This window comes from Acomys russatus, chromosome 21 (assembly GCF_903995435.1).
Source record: "Acomys russatus chromosome 21, mAcoRus1.1, whole genome shotgun sequence".
NCBI classification, from domain to species: Eukaryota; Metazoa; Chordata; class Mammalia; order Rodentia; family Muridae; genus Acomys; species Acomys russatus.
The window spans coordinates 12,236,771-12,251,919 of record NC_067157.1 but is presented as its reverse complement, the minus strand read 5'-3'; the positions used below and the strand labels follow the sequence as shown (position 1 = coordinate 12,251,919).

General features: G+C 40.6%; 1 protein-coding gene across 1 annotated transcript in view; it reads left to right on the top strand.

Moving 5' to 3' along the window:
• Lama4 (laminin subunit alpha 4) overlaps positions 1-15,149 on the top strand; it is a 152,599-nt gene that overhangs the window by 28,043 nt on the left and 109,407 nt on the right. Inside the window, exon 2 of the mRNA XM_051164581.1 lies at positions 8,844-8,945. Within this exon, the coding sequence (XP_051020538.1) occupies positions 8,844-8,945 (102 nt within the window). The remainder of the gene's footprint in view (positions 1-8,843; positions 8,946-15,149) is intronic.

The window sequence follows — 15,149 nt, the reverse complement described above, 5'->3', positions numbered from 1 at the left end:
AATAATAAGATGGGTAGAAGGCATAAAGATTAGTCAAACCAAATGGAGAATTTTAAAAAGAAGAAAGCATGAGATTTCCCACCCAGTAGCCTCTATGTTCCACTGAAAGAAGCAAGATTAGCTAATGAGAAGAAAGGAGTTTGAGACATATGTCTTCTTTCTAATAAAGTCACAGCAGTATGCCTTTAGTGGTCTGTGAACCAGTGAGAAAGGACATGGGAAGGGGGAAGGAAAGATCTTTCCCAATCACTCCCTGCAAGGCCTCTCAAGTGAGCCTGGGTGAGGAACTCTGAAGTACAGAGGGGACTCAACACAGCCATGGTGTTGTCAGAAGCAAGGGCTGCTGCTCCACATGGAACCCTGCCTGAGAACACTGAAGAAAAGCCCTGGTCATCCATAACAACCCAACCTCCAAACCTCTTGCAAGAAGAAAAGATACCTTAGGCAGACACTGCAAGACTGCAGACCATTAAATGGTAATGATTAAATTCAATGGCCCACAAAAAGCCCTGAGCTCAGTGCTGGCATCTGTCCATAAATATTAGCTGTCGCTACAAAAAAAAAAAAAAAAAAAAAAAAAAAAAAAAAAAAAAGACGGTGCCATCTGGCAACACAATTCCTTGTAAATGGCTAAGGAGTAACCAAAATCCCCCAAATGGTCACACTTGAGGTCATTCCCTCTGAGTGATCTTATAACTAGCCCTGAAGACTGAATCTCTTCCTTTCTTGGAAATGTGTCTACTGCCCTTGCCCCCAGTAATTTAAATAAGACTGAGTCAGTCTTCACATTAAAAAAAGAAGAAGAAGAAGAAAATTGGCAGAGTCTAGGCTGTGTAATCAAGACCCAGAAAGCAACGAGTGAGAAGAACAAGGCAGTTACCCAAGGGCACTATGAGGAGACTCCAGAACGGAGAGCCAGATGTTAGCAGGAGGCTTATTAAAACAAACAAACAAAAAAAAAAAAACAGGCCAAAACAAACCAACAACCAACAACAAAAGGGAAGCCCTGAAACCTCCTTACCTTGCATAAGTGCCAGTCACTACTATAGATGAGACACCTATGAAGGGTTGTAATATTCTAAGGAGAAAATTCTAAGACATGTTCACCCATGTGAGTGAGAACAGTCATCCCAAATCCAGCACTCCAAATGGAAAGTCTGTGTTAGCGGTAGGGGCTCTGAGCTTCTTATTTGATCCTTTCACCTTTACAAATATAGAGGACTATTTATTTCATCATAGCAGAGTCTACTGGTATCTGTAGTCCTAGTAAATATTTGATGCACAGGCTACGTGACAGAACTTGAAGTCTCTGAGTGGACCAGTGGTTTCCACCAGTGAGAATACATCCAACAGCAAATCAAGAATGAGGTTGGTTTGATGCTGTGTATTTTGATGCTAATTACTGGCTCCCAAGATCTAGTGGCTGCCCTGAACCTTGCCTCCCTGATTGGCTGAATAAAAGGCCTACTCCTTTGCAAGGCAGAAGGAACGGGTGGGGGGTGGGGCGAAGGTTCGAAAACTTTGAACAAAGAGAATTTTGGGAGAGAGAAGCCAACAGGAAGGCAGGACAGAGGAGGAAGAAGGAGAGTCGCCATGGGATAGGAAAGAGCCCTGTGGACCCAGAGGAGGAACTCTCAAGTCCCACATGAAAGAAATGGCCTAAATGAACAACCTTAGCTAGTATTTGGGGATTATGGATGGGAGGTAAATCAAATAGAAGCAGATGGCATCAGACAGACGGAAGCTGGAATATAAATGAAGATAGCTTAGGAAGTAATGTTTGCCTTGCCCCAGGTGAAAATAGGCTATTCTAAAATACATCAGGCATCTGTGTCTTTACCAATTGTAAAAATCGGGTTACATAATACCGCTGTAATAATTATAAGCCTAATAACAAACTTTTAAATTAACCACAACAACGTTGAGCAATAGACATGTAGATATAGCATGAATGACCTGGTAAATCATTCACCCAACTAATCCAAGGGGCATGACTTAAGATGAGTCACAACAGGAATCCTCTGGTACCTGGGCATCTGAATCACTGTCCCCTTCTTGTCAGTGGTTAAGCTGAGAGCCAGGATGCTTTTCGAAGTAGACAAGGCATGGTGGTCCTAGGCCTAAGCTTCAAACACGAAGCTCTAAGAGCCACTTTGGTGGCAGCGGCAGCATCACTATCCGTGTTTAGCTCTTCTGTTTTGCTGTGGCCATCAGAAGAGATGCCTTTGAGAGGAGAAAAAAAAAATAAATCTCGGAGGAGTGTTGAAACCATTTTTCTAATCGAGCTATGGTGAAATCAGTGTCAAAAAAAAAAAAATCTAAAAATTAACTTCACCTATTAAAATGCAGGGAATTTCATTTACACAAACAAGTGCTTGGAAATACCCAAGGGAGAGTATGTGGATAATTCGCTCCCCCGTTAAGTAAAATCAGTCCATCCTCCATCTCCTTGCAGAGCACATTGCATAAGGTGGTTTACTCAGTTAACCCAGTCGGCTACTTGGCCAATGGTTTTATATGCGAAAAATAAGGACACATTAAACCTCATCTGAAAAATAAACATAGAACCAAAAGTTGTCAGTAGCTAAATTTGGAGCTGTTTCCCACTGCAGATATTTCTACGTTTTGTTTTTATGAACAAAAAACAAAAACAAACAACAACAACAAAACATGAAATTTCTCTGTTTATTAGTTTGTTTGTTCCTGGACTCACTCCTCCACAGCCAAATCTACGTGGATGTGTCTGCATACGTGCAGTTGTATTGAATACTACTAGTTCCTTGAGAACAGAACCACCCAATGCTTAACTCTGTGCACATTCTGAGCAGACGCAAACTGGTATGGTGAAGGACCACAGACACTTTGGGTTTCATCCCTCTAAGTGAGAAAGAACTTCCTTTGTCCTCTCGGCCTTTCATTCGTTTGTTTTTGTGCCGCTGCTGATGTCCGTAACGTTCTTAAAGTGATTTTATCATTTATTTAAACAAAAAAAAAAAAAAAAAAATAGAGTCTGTTCACACTGAAATCAGAGTCAAAGCATTGTTGCCTGGAAACCAGAGGAAAATAGACTTGTTACATACATACAAAGACCGAAGCAGAAAGACAGCTTAGTGGGCATTCTCAAATTTGAGAAGCATCAGTGTGGAAAGTAACTAACAACTCTGGACACTAGTGAATACATTTAGATTTCCCTTTCAAGTCTATTAATTAGGGCAAAAACTGGTGCGCCAAAATTTTAAGTCTTAATTCAGGATAGAAGATGAAGTCTGGTTGATATTTATGAGCTGTTTGGAGATCCTTGGCTATGGACACAATGCAAGCGTCATTTGCAAATGTTGCCTAGGCCCTCTGGAGAGCGTGGACTTTGTCATGGGGTTTTATTGGAGTTAATGCACTGTCATTTGCTGCAGCTGGAGAGTCCTAGGTCATTTTCTCCAGGTCATAAGTTCACCTATTTAGAGACTTCAAGATGTGTCTCCTATCCTCAGCTGGCCCCTTCAGAGTCTTCCCAAATCCCATCAATTTGCCACTTTGTCTTAATGGGCAATTGGGGACTTTAAATCCCAAGAGAATACACTGGAGCATTTAAATTATTTACTCATTAGGCTTTTCACAGAAATTCTAAAGATATTCCCGATATTTCTTGTGGTCGATTAACTTGCTCTCCTGTGACAGTACTTAGTAGGGTTCCTTTGTATGTTTCAAAAAAGTCTTATTATTTAGCTGGGTGCTTGATTTGTGTAATAATTCCAAATACTTTACAAGTTCACTACACACGAAGGATTAGGACTGAAAATGCTTCAAATTTTTTTACATTTATTTATTTTACGTGTATGACTGTTTGCCTGCGTGTATGTATGTACGCACGTACGTACATATGTATGTATGTATGTATGTATGTATGTATGTATGTACACCATGTGCATACCAGGTGACCTCCAAGGTCAGAAAAGGGCATTGGATCCCTGGAAATGGAATTATGGATGGTTGTAAATAGAAATAGAGTTATGGATAGTGCTGGGAAGCAAACCTAGGACTCTGCAATAGTAACAAGTGCTCTTAATAACCAAGCCATCTCTCTAGCCCCCATAATTATGATTTTAAAAGACACTCAAAAAATGTGCTGAATGATGACATTATTGTAAGAATGAGTCTAATTGTCCTCAAGGGGACTTGTTCAAATGAGAGTAAAATTAACAAAACAGTTGCACAAATACATTGTTTGTTAAAAATTGATCCTTTTTTTTTTTTTGGTGTTTTTTTGAGACAAGGTTTCCCTGTGTAGCCCTGGCTGTCCTTGACTCATTTTGTAGATCAGGCTGGCCTTGAACTCATAAAGATCCGCCTGCTTCTGCCTCTCGAGTGCTGAGATTAAAGGCATGCGCCACCATGCCTGGCTAAAAATTAATCTTAACTCACTATAATTCCATTACTAAATAATTTATACCATGAATTGATGACTTCTGGAAATAGTGACAACTATATTGGCAGCGTACATTGTCACCTCCAGTTACTTTAAGGATAAATGCCACGTGTAAAAAAAACCACACCTTGTTTCCTCCACCCACCTAGTTCTAATTTCTATAAATGGAGACTTAGATAAATGTATATGCATTGCTTGACTTTTACTCCAAGCCAGACCTCATACCAATGACAGAGTAAGCAAATGAAAATTATTTGTCTCATTCTTCACAGGCAGAAGTAAGTGGTCTTAGTTAATCCAATCCTAATAGATCTGGAGAAAACTACATGACAAGGGGCAACTTAATAAACACAAAAGGGTCAGGTGTTTAGCCCCAGCACTTGGAAGGCACAGCCAGGCAGGTCTACACACACACACACACACACACACACACACACACACACATACACACACAGAGTCTACAGCTGAGCGTGGTGGCGCACGCCTTTACTCCCAGCACTCAGGAGGCAGAGGCTGGCAGATCTCTGTGAGTTCAAGGCTAGCCTGGTCTCAAAGCAAGGCCATGACAGCCTAGGCTACACAGAGAAACCCTGTCTCAAAAAACAAACAAGCAAAAACAACAACAACAACAACAACAACAAAAATAGGTCTACAAGTGACTCAGTGAAGAACAAATGGTCAAATATCATTCAAGTATTTCCACACATTAATAACCTTTTAAACGCTGGGTTTTTAAAGACTATTCTTTTGTGGTGTAAAAGAGAACTTTTGCATTTTTTTTATCCGTTTCAGCCTACTCTGTAATGCTTGTAACAATAAAAATTCGCAAATGAAATTATCCAGAAGGAAGGTTTGCTTGAATATGTTAATGATTCAGTAGAAGTTCAAATTTAATGGAAAAAAAGCCCACAAAGATTATAAATTCCAAGCCTGGCATTTCTTACCTTCATTTCTTCACTCAGCAGACTTACAAAGCCTTGAAGACCAGAAAGCCCCTAACTGTAAAATAAAGACCACAGAGCTTAGTTCATAGGTTTACTGTGGGCTAAAAGGAGAACACTGTACAGCATGACCTACACTTGGACTTCGTGGACATTCATATTCAATTGGTTAAGCATTCAATTTAATTAGACATTGAGGTCAGTGTGTGATAGTGAAAAAAGATTGAGATTTGCATCGGTCTGAATCTCTTACAATGTGGAATGACATTGCTGGGGACCACACTTCATAAGTGTATTCAGCACGATGATCCTTAATATTGTTTCACAAGCCATAGGTCCAGAGATGTAAGTCCTCTGCATTCTCTCCCTCTCTTCCTCTCCCACTCTCGCGCTCTCTCCAGGCTCCCATGTAGTTCAGGCTGACCTCAAATTCACTGTGATGTTACAGATGACCTGGAACTTCTGTTGCTCCTGCTTCTACCTGCAGAGTGGGTGGCAGGTGAGCACCACCACGCCCATTGCATGCTAGGGATCTAACCCAAGGCCTGATGTATGTGGTGCAAGCATTCACCAACTGAGCCATACCCAGCCCCTCTGAATTCCCTTAGTTTGCTCATCCATGTATTGTTATCATTGTCTTCTATAAGAAAGTCTTCTCACACAGGAAAAGGACTTTAAGGTGGCATCTAAAAGTGTGAACAGGGCTTGGAAGAATGGCTCAGTACTTACAAGCACTTGTTACTCTTGGAGAGGACCCCAGTTAGTGCCCAGCACCCACATGGTGCCTCACAACTATTTATAACTCCGGTTCCAGGGGATCTGATAGCTCTTTTTGGACCTATGAGGGCACCAGGCACATACATGGTACACATTCATATATGCAGTCAAAATACTCATACACAAAAAAATAAAAATTTAAAAATAGTTTTTAATTGTTAAGAAATTAAAAGCATATAAAATACAATCTTCTAGAAAGCAAGTGACAGATATGAATTTACTTCACAGGAAGACCATTATTTTTCCATAGGCCTTTCAGTGACACAGTGGGTGACAGGGTTTATCCAGGAACACCACTAAGAATTACAGTTCTCCTTTCCGCCTTGAAAATGTCTGTGTTTTAATGTTAAAAAAGTTACATCTTGCCAGTTCCTACAGACTTGCAGAAAGACATTTAATAAAAAGGTCTGAGACTTCTTGTAAACTATGATGGAATATTTCCATGTTTTTTTAAAAAATAGCTTTAAACTTGCCTTGCTCTGGGATAATTTAACTTCTCTCAAACTACTAAGCTGCTTTTGAGGGAATCTCTGAAACCCCGTTTCACAAGGTACAAGATACACAGGCCCACATGATGGCAACAGAATCTCCAGCCTTCCACTCTTAAAAAGACACAACTCCCATCTGGATACAGCAATTGTAACACATAATTTTTTTAGATGGACAAAGCCAATAGGAAAGGAATTTACCAGGTTCCCTGCCCTGTTGGCTGGAGGCCAAATGCCTGCTCAACACAGCCCTCGCCCTACCTCCCTTCTTCTTCCTATCTCTCACGGAGTAATCTTAAAGACAGATCATCCTTCACCCAAGGCCACAGCCTCAGCCTAGGGAGTAGATAAATGGATAATGATAAACTCTCTGGGCTGAACTCTCCTCTTAAACTTGGCACAGCATGACTCCATCCTTCACACAGTCCTGCCTGGGCAGTGGCAGCAGCTGGACTATTGAGAAAGACCCATTAAACCCTAGGAGAGGGTGAGGGATGGATTAGGAATGTGTGCTGCTGGCTTTCCAAAAGCACCTATGCCCCACCTGTGCTACTGGGGGGGGGTCTAAACCATGCAAATCACCACATGTTGACCAAGCCATTCATGCAAACATGGCACCCCTCAAGATCTTTCCACCGCGTCCAATGGTGGAATCTTTGAGGGAGATTTTTTTTTTAATGCAGCTCTGCAATTTTTCTGTAAATCTGAAATTATTTTAAAATGCAGATGCATTTATTAATAAAACACAAATCCTTTGGCTTTGACGTCAGAAGAGCTGAATCTGGAGCTCCCAAAATGACTGTAATATGTTGAGCTATAGACCCCAGAGCCACCATTTGGACGCTCCCAAGCTAATTTATATTCCGATGTTCACCACTGCCAACCACTCCTGTTATAACCGAGACCCTGAAACTTGCAAAATACAGCACATTTGTGGGCCATCCACTCAGTTTTATTAGTCATGAGCAGGATTCATCTTAAGTAAAGCAGAGAAGTTTAAGGTAACCCGCACGTAGGAATCTTACTGTCATATGAATCGCTTTGGTGAGGTATATACCAGGAAATCTATAGCCTGATCTCTATCCACAGCAACCAAGAGATGACTATGAATATGCCAGTTAGATACAACTGCCTGTATCCCGCATTATAGTAGAAACATCTGGTTTTTTAAAACTGTGAAATCAAATGCTCTAAATTCTTGTGACAACATTAGTATCTTTCTCTTTTGTTCCCTCCTGGTTTGGAGAAACCAAGGAAATGGCTTACCATGTACTAGAAGCTCACGTGATAGAGCAAGTGGTCCCTCTCAGCCTGACTTCCCCTCATCTGGGCAAGATTTCTCTGACTTTGCATCACAAACAATTGCCATCATTGTCTTTTGTGCTTTCTTCAAGTGAGCATATTCAATTTTAGTTTTAAGGTCCAAGTTGGCGGGTTTCATACTGTAAATTACTCATTTCTCTGTAGTTTTAGGGTCCAGGTTGGAGGGTTTTTATACTGTAAATTACTCATTTCTCTGTAGTTTTAGGGTCCAGGTTGGTGGGTTTTTATACTGTAAATTATTCATTTCTCTGTAGTTTTAGGGTCCAGGTTGGTGGGTTTTTATACTGTAAATTACTCATTTCTCTGTAGTTTTAGGGTCCAGGTTGGAGGGTTTTTATACTGTAAATTACTTGTTTTTCTTTTCATAAAAAGAAAAAAAGCAATAGGAAATGGGTTCACATAACAGTCAGAGGGACTCCAGCCAGATGCAATGAAAACTGTCCTGGTATGTAGGACAGGTCAAACTGCAACGGATCAGTGTGGTTGTGAGATGTTCTCCATAAGTCTATGGAAACAATCTAGGTCGCTTGTTCTCAACCTTTCTAATGCTACAATCTTTCAATACAGTTCCCCACTACCCCTGCCCCTCCTCCCTCCCTCCCTCCCTCCCTCCCTCCCTCCCCTCTCTGCTACCTAAGATCTCCTTCTCCTTCCTCACACTGTATAACAGTTTTAAGAGTGTTCCTCTTATGCAAAGTGAAAAGAAGGAAAGAAATTGCACGACAAAGAAGACTGTGAGGCTCTGTCGGATGAGTGGCCATAGAAACAGCCCACATTCGAGTTCTGTTAAGAATACTTAATTTAATAACCATCTCTTATTACTTTCCTCAGAAGCTGCTGCCCAGAATATATCTTTCCAATAATGGAAACGCATGTCACTGTCTGTTTTAGAGATGCAGCCCTGGATTCTTCCGCACGTTGTCAGGAGAATGCTCCCCCTGTCACTGCAATGGCAATTCGCACGAGTGTCTGGACGGCTCCGGCCTCTGCCTGGTAAGTCAAGGACATGCAGCTGCAAACGCTCACTCAAGCTCTCTTCTGTATTTCAGTTTCCCCTATAAAACAGAGCGTGTCAACGCGTTCTGATTGCGAGTGGCCCCAGAGACTTTGCATGAACGTGCATATGTGCTCGAGGAGGGTCCTGTCTTCCCTCCTCTGGCAGCTGGTTTCCTGCTGGAGACCCGTGGTGATGGGTTGAAAATAATATAGAGAGAAGGACTCCAAATTCCTCTGTAATTGTATAGTTTGCCATGTGCTTGGCTTCATCTCACATAAACCAGAATAAAGCAGTTGTCCTATAACCCGCTACGGCATGTAAGATAATCGGGTCTGTGGATCAAAATTAGTTTTTAAACAGTTGTCTAAATCAAATAGCCAGTGAAGGTGAATGCTTTGCCCTTCTGCCCCTCTTGGTTCTGCACTGACGCCTGAAAGAGACTTTTCCCCTCCTTCCCCAGCAGACTGTTTCTCAGACCATCAGACAGAGATGCAGAAGGTTGCTAGTGTGAATGACCTTGCTGAACACTTCATGTGTTCAAGGATGGTTTTAAAAGCCTAGTAAAAACTTAGCACTGGGGTACTGGCCAGAGTGGCTCCAGGAGAAGCCATTAGAAAGTCCTTATTCTCTAAACATGTTCCTCCTCAACAACTATAAAGCAGGACAATTCTGTGCTTCAGACTTCTGCATGGAAAAGGAGCCTTTCCCAAACCGCAAGAGTAGTTTTATTTAAAGTACAACAATACTTACCTAAATACACTCAAAATAATTATCCCTCCTGAACAGAGACTTTTATTATAGGTGGTGTGTGTGATCTGGCTTACATATCATATTAGGATGCAAATTAGAAAACATTTCTTATGAAGCTAGTGGTTTTCACATTTCTGAAGACAGAGAATTAATTGGCAAAACATTCAATTTTGTTGTTTTGTAGTTTTTCTTCTAATCATGGTATTTGTTTTCCCCTCTCCCCCCCCCCGCCACCACAGTCTTAAATAACCATTACATCCAGGATGTCCTCCACAGCCCTGTAGGCATACCCAGCTGCCAAAATCTACCCCTTTTTAATGCTTTCATCTCCGGTTTCCTGTTATTTTAATCCCAGTGACATTTGGGGGGAAATCCCATGCATGCACATGAACTAACAATGTGCATTGTTGATGATGTGACCAATTAATATGGCCTTTTGTCACCTGGTTTATTAAACTGTAAGGGAGATTCCCAGGCCCATCAGCTGTCGTTAGGCCACTGGCAAGATGAGTGGAATGAATGAAAGAGGGTAAAACCTCGCTCTGCTAGTGTCCATCAAGAGTGATGATGGAGCCACGGCTGTGATGACGTTGTCAGGACAGGAACAGTTGTAGTTTTTGATCTAGGTATGAGCTTCGGAGAGGATTGGTCATCACAGGACCTTTCCCTGATTCTGGTATTGCAGTAGGCCACTAAACCCTCATACGTGCATCAACTGTCATTCTTCCTGCAGTTACTTTGTTCTAAGACAGAAAATTTAGAAAGAAAGAAATAACCATTCCTCTCATATTAATGGAAGTACCCTCCATTATACTCTATTCAGAGAGAAATATGCTTTTTCCATTAAGTGTGCTCAGTGTGAAAAATAATAACTATAATATATAGCTATATATGTATTATGTATAATAAATGTATTTGAAATTCAAGGGGAAAAATCACTCACAACCCTATTTTCCAAGTTAATATATTTATACTCCTATAAATAAAAGCTTTTTAAAGGACACAATTTGTGTTTAATTAAACATAAATGAAAGATCATTAGCCAAAAAAAAAGACAGCCCCCCCCCCCCCCGCCAAATCACAGAATATTGCTAAGGTTGTTGGTTACTCTCCACAAGCTGATGGGAAATCCCTACTGCTGAAGACATTGATAATTAATGTCACTGAATGTGGATAAGTCAAACTGGTACCCAACTAGAAGCTTCATTTCTACTCACCAGCTTTTATGATGCTGGGATGTACTTTTCACACCATCAAAGGAAAGAAGTAATCCTCAGCATCACCCAGCTACAAACCACGAGACCCTTAATGGCAACTTGTCTGCAAGATACACTGGTGCAGTAAGCGGCATAAAAGTTATGGGAGAAATCAAACAATATCTGACTGGCTTTAAGGCCCACTCCATGAGATGAAACTCATACTTTGTACTGCTAACATGGCCAACCACCTGAGTCTAAATAAGTCATGAACACAGAAAATTCTAATACGTTTAATTTGCTAAAGAAACACATCAGGATAGTCTGACAACTGGGGTTCCAAGATGGTAGTGGCCAGGGTGTAACTTATATGAGTGGCAGAAGGTGGATCCAGTGGCAGTGACTGTGAATCCAGTGAGCAACCTAGTGGCTGACTCCAAAACACCAACATTGATGTTGCCTGGACAGGACGGGACATCCCAGGAACTGGAGACACATAGCTCTTCCCCAGTCCAGGAGTCACAAAAGGTCTAGGGCTCACAGCACCCACCCAGTGCTTTCTGCCTACATGAGGGAGGGTCTGAAGTTCCAGGGGTGCTCTGCTCCAGCAATTGGACTTCATTTTTCTCCCAATTCCCCAATGGTAGTACCCTGATACCAGGGACAGCACCCCAACTCCCAAACTATGGCTCCATAGGTCCCCCTGGGGAGACCAGCCAGACAAAAAGAAGCACACAGGGTCCTGGGTCCAAGATGGTGGAGCCCAGCTAAATCTGGGTGCCAGGAGTACAGTGTCTTCTTGGCAAGAAACTTGCTGCAATGCTGTCTGTCTGTCTTGAGGAAACCGACAGGCCAAAGAAGGCACAAGAATCCCAGGAGTTTCCAGGAGCAAATAGCCAGTGGCACAGACAACCAGATGGCTAAAGGCCAGCATAAGAACATAATTAACAAAAATCAGGACAATATGACCCCATCAGAACCCCCCCAAAAAAAACCACTGGATATTCTAATGTAACTGAAACACAGGAAAATGACCTTAAATCGTGGCTCATGACGTTGTTATAGGCATTTGAAGAGGAAATGTATAAATCCCTCAAAGAAATACAGGAACATACAATCAAACAGAGGCCATCAAAGACATACAGGAAAATACAATCAAACAGGTGAAGGAAATGAATAAAATGGTTCACAAGATCCAAAAATGGAAATAGAATCAATAAAGAAAACACAAACTGATAAAATCCTAGAGATGGAAAACTTAAAGAAGAGAACAGGAACCACAGAGGTAATCATTGCCAACAGAATACAAGAGGTAGAGAAAATCTCAGGCACAGAAGATACAATTAAAGAAACCTATACATCTGTCAAAAAAATATTAAATTGAAAAAAATCCTGACACAAACCATCCAAGAAATCAAGGACACCATGAAAAGATGAATCCTAACAATAATAGGAATAAAAAAAAAAAGAAGATTCCAGGATCTAAGGACCAGAAAATATTTTCAAGAAAGTCATACAAGAAAATTACCTCAACCTAAAGAAAGAGATGCTTTTAAACATATAAGAGGCTTACAGAACACCAAATACACTAGACCAGAAAAGCAATTCCTCTCATCACATAATAATCAAGACACTAAATCTACGAAACAAAGAAAAATTTTAAAGCAGCAAGGGGGAAAAGGCCAAGCAATATATAAAGCCAGACCTATCAAAATCATACCTGACTCTTCAACAGGGACTATAAAAGCCAGAATGGCCTGGATAGATGTCATGCAGACCCTAAGATACCCCACATGCCATCCCAGACTACCAAACACAGCAAGGCTTTCAATCACCATAGAGGAAGAAAACAAGATATATTGTAACAAAAACCAAAGTTAAACAATATCTATGCACCAACCCAGCCTGACAGAAGATACTAGAAAGAAAACTCTGGCCCCAATGAGGTAATCTACACTCAAGAAAACACCAAATATAGATAACTTCACAACAGCAAAACCAAAAGACAACAAGCACACTATCACCACAAACACAACAATAAAAGGAACTAACAATCATTGGTTACTAATATCTATCAAAATCAATGCCTAAACTCTCCAGTAAAAAGACACAGGCTAACAGAATGGATGTGTAAACAGGATCCAACATTCTGCTGCATACAAGAAACATAATTCAGCAACAAAGATAGACATTACCTCAGAGTAAGGAACTAGAAAAAAGTTTTCCAAGCAAACAGACCCAAGAAGCAAGCTGGTGTAGCCATCCTAATATCTAATAAAATAGACTCTCAACCAAAACTAATCAAAAGAGATGGAGAAGGACACTTCATTGTCATCAAAGGAAAAATACACCAAGAAGTCATCTCAATCCTGAACATCTATGCCCCAAATACAAGGGTGCCCACAATTGTAAAAGAAATATTATTAAGGAACAAATCACATACCAACTCCCCACATTAATAGTGGGAGACTTCAACACCCCACTCTCACCAATGGACAGATCATCAAGACAGAAACTAAATGGAGAAATGATGAAACTAATAGAGGTCATGAATCAAATAGACCTAATAGATGTCTACAGAACTTTTCACCTAAGTATAAAAGAATATACTTTCTTCTTAGCACTGCACAGAACCTTCTCCAAAATCAACCATATAGTCAGTAAGAAAGCAAACCTCAATTGATACAAGAAAATTGAATTAACCCATTGTTCTTGATCAGATCACCATGGATAAAAGCTAGACCTCAACAGCAACAGCAACAGCAAAAAGCCTACACACTCATGGAAACTGAATAATTCCCTACTCAATAACCCCTTGGTCAGGGAAGAAATAAAGAAAGAAATCAGGCCGGGCATGGTGGCACACGCCTTTAATCCCAGCACTCAGGAGGCAAAGGCAGGTGGATCACTGTGAGTTTGAGGCTAGCCTGGTCTACAAAGCGAGTCTAGGACAGCCAAGTCTAACACAGAGAGACCCTGTCTTGAAAAACAAACAAAAAGAAAGAAAGAAAGAAAGAAAGAAAGAAAGAAATCAAAGACATTCTAACATTCAATGAAAACAAAGGCACAACGTACCTAAACTTATGGGACACTATGAAAGCAGTGCTAAGAGGAAAGTTCATAATCAAACTCAGGGCTGAAATTAATAAAATAGAAACAAAGAGAACAATACAAAGAATCAATAAAGCCAAGAGCTGGTTCTTTGAGAAAATCAACAAGATAGACAAACCCTTAGCCAAATTAACTAAAAGACAGAGAGACACTATCCAATTATCTAAATTAACAAAATCAGAACTGAAAAGGGGGGACATAACAATAGACACTGAGGAAATTCAAATAATCATTAGGTCTTACTTCAAAAGCCTGTATTCCACAAAATTGAGAAAGCTAAAGGAAATGGATGGATTTCTTCATAAACTTCACTACCAAAGTTAAGTCAAGACCAGGTAAATAGTTTAAATAGTGCAAAAAACCCTAAAGAAGTTGAAGGAGTCATCAAAAGTCTCCCAACCAAAACCAGCCCAGGACCAGCAGGTTTTATCATGGGATTTGACCAGACTTTCAAAGGAGAACTAATACCAATACTCCTCAAACTATTCCACAAAATAGAAACAAAAGGAACATTGCCAAATTCATTCTACAAGGCAGCAGTCACCCTGATACGTAAATCACACAAAGATTCAACAAAGAAAGAGAATTTCAGACCAATTTCACTCATGAATGTTGATGTAAAAATATTCAATAAAAATACTTGCAAACCAAACCCAAGAACAAATCAAATAAATACATCATTCACCATGATCAAGTAGACTTCCCCAGAGACGCAGGGATGGTTCATCATCAATACATCAATGTAATCCACCCTACTTACAAACTAAAAGGAAAAAAGTCACATGATCATCTCATAGATGCAGGAAAAAGCCTTTGACAAAGTCTAACCACCTTTCATGATAAAAGTCTTAGGGAGGGGCTGGAGAGCTGGCTCAGAGGTTAAGGGCACCGACTGCTCCTCCAGAGGTCCTGGGTTCAATTCCCAGCAACCACAAGGGGGCTCACAACCATCTATAATGTGATTCGATGCCCTCTTCTGGCCTGGAGGTGTACATGCAGGCAGAGCACTGTATACATAACAATAAATAAATATTTTTTAAAAAACTCTTAGAGAGATCAGGGATACAAGACCCACACCTAAACATAACAAAGGCTATATACAGCAAGCCAATACACGACATCAAATTAAATGGAGAGAAACTC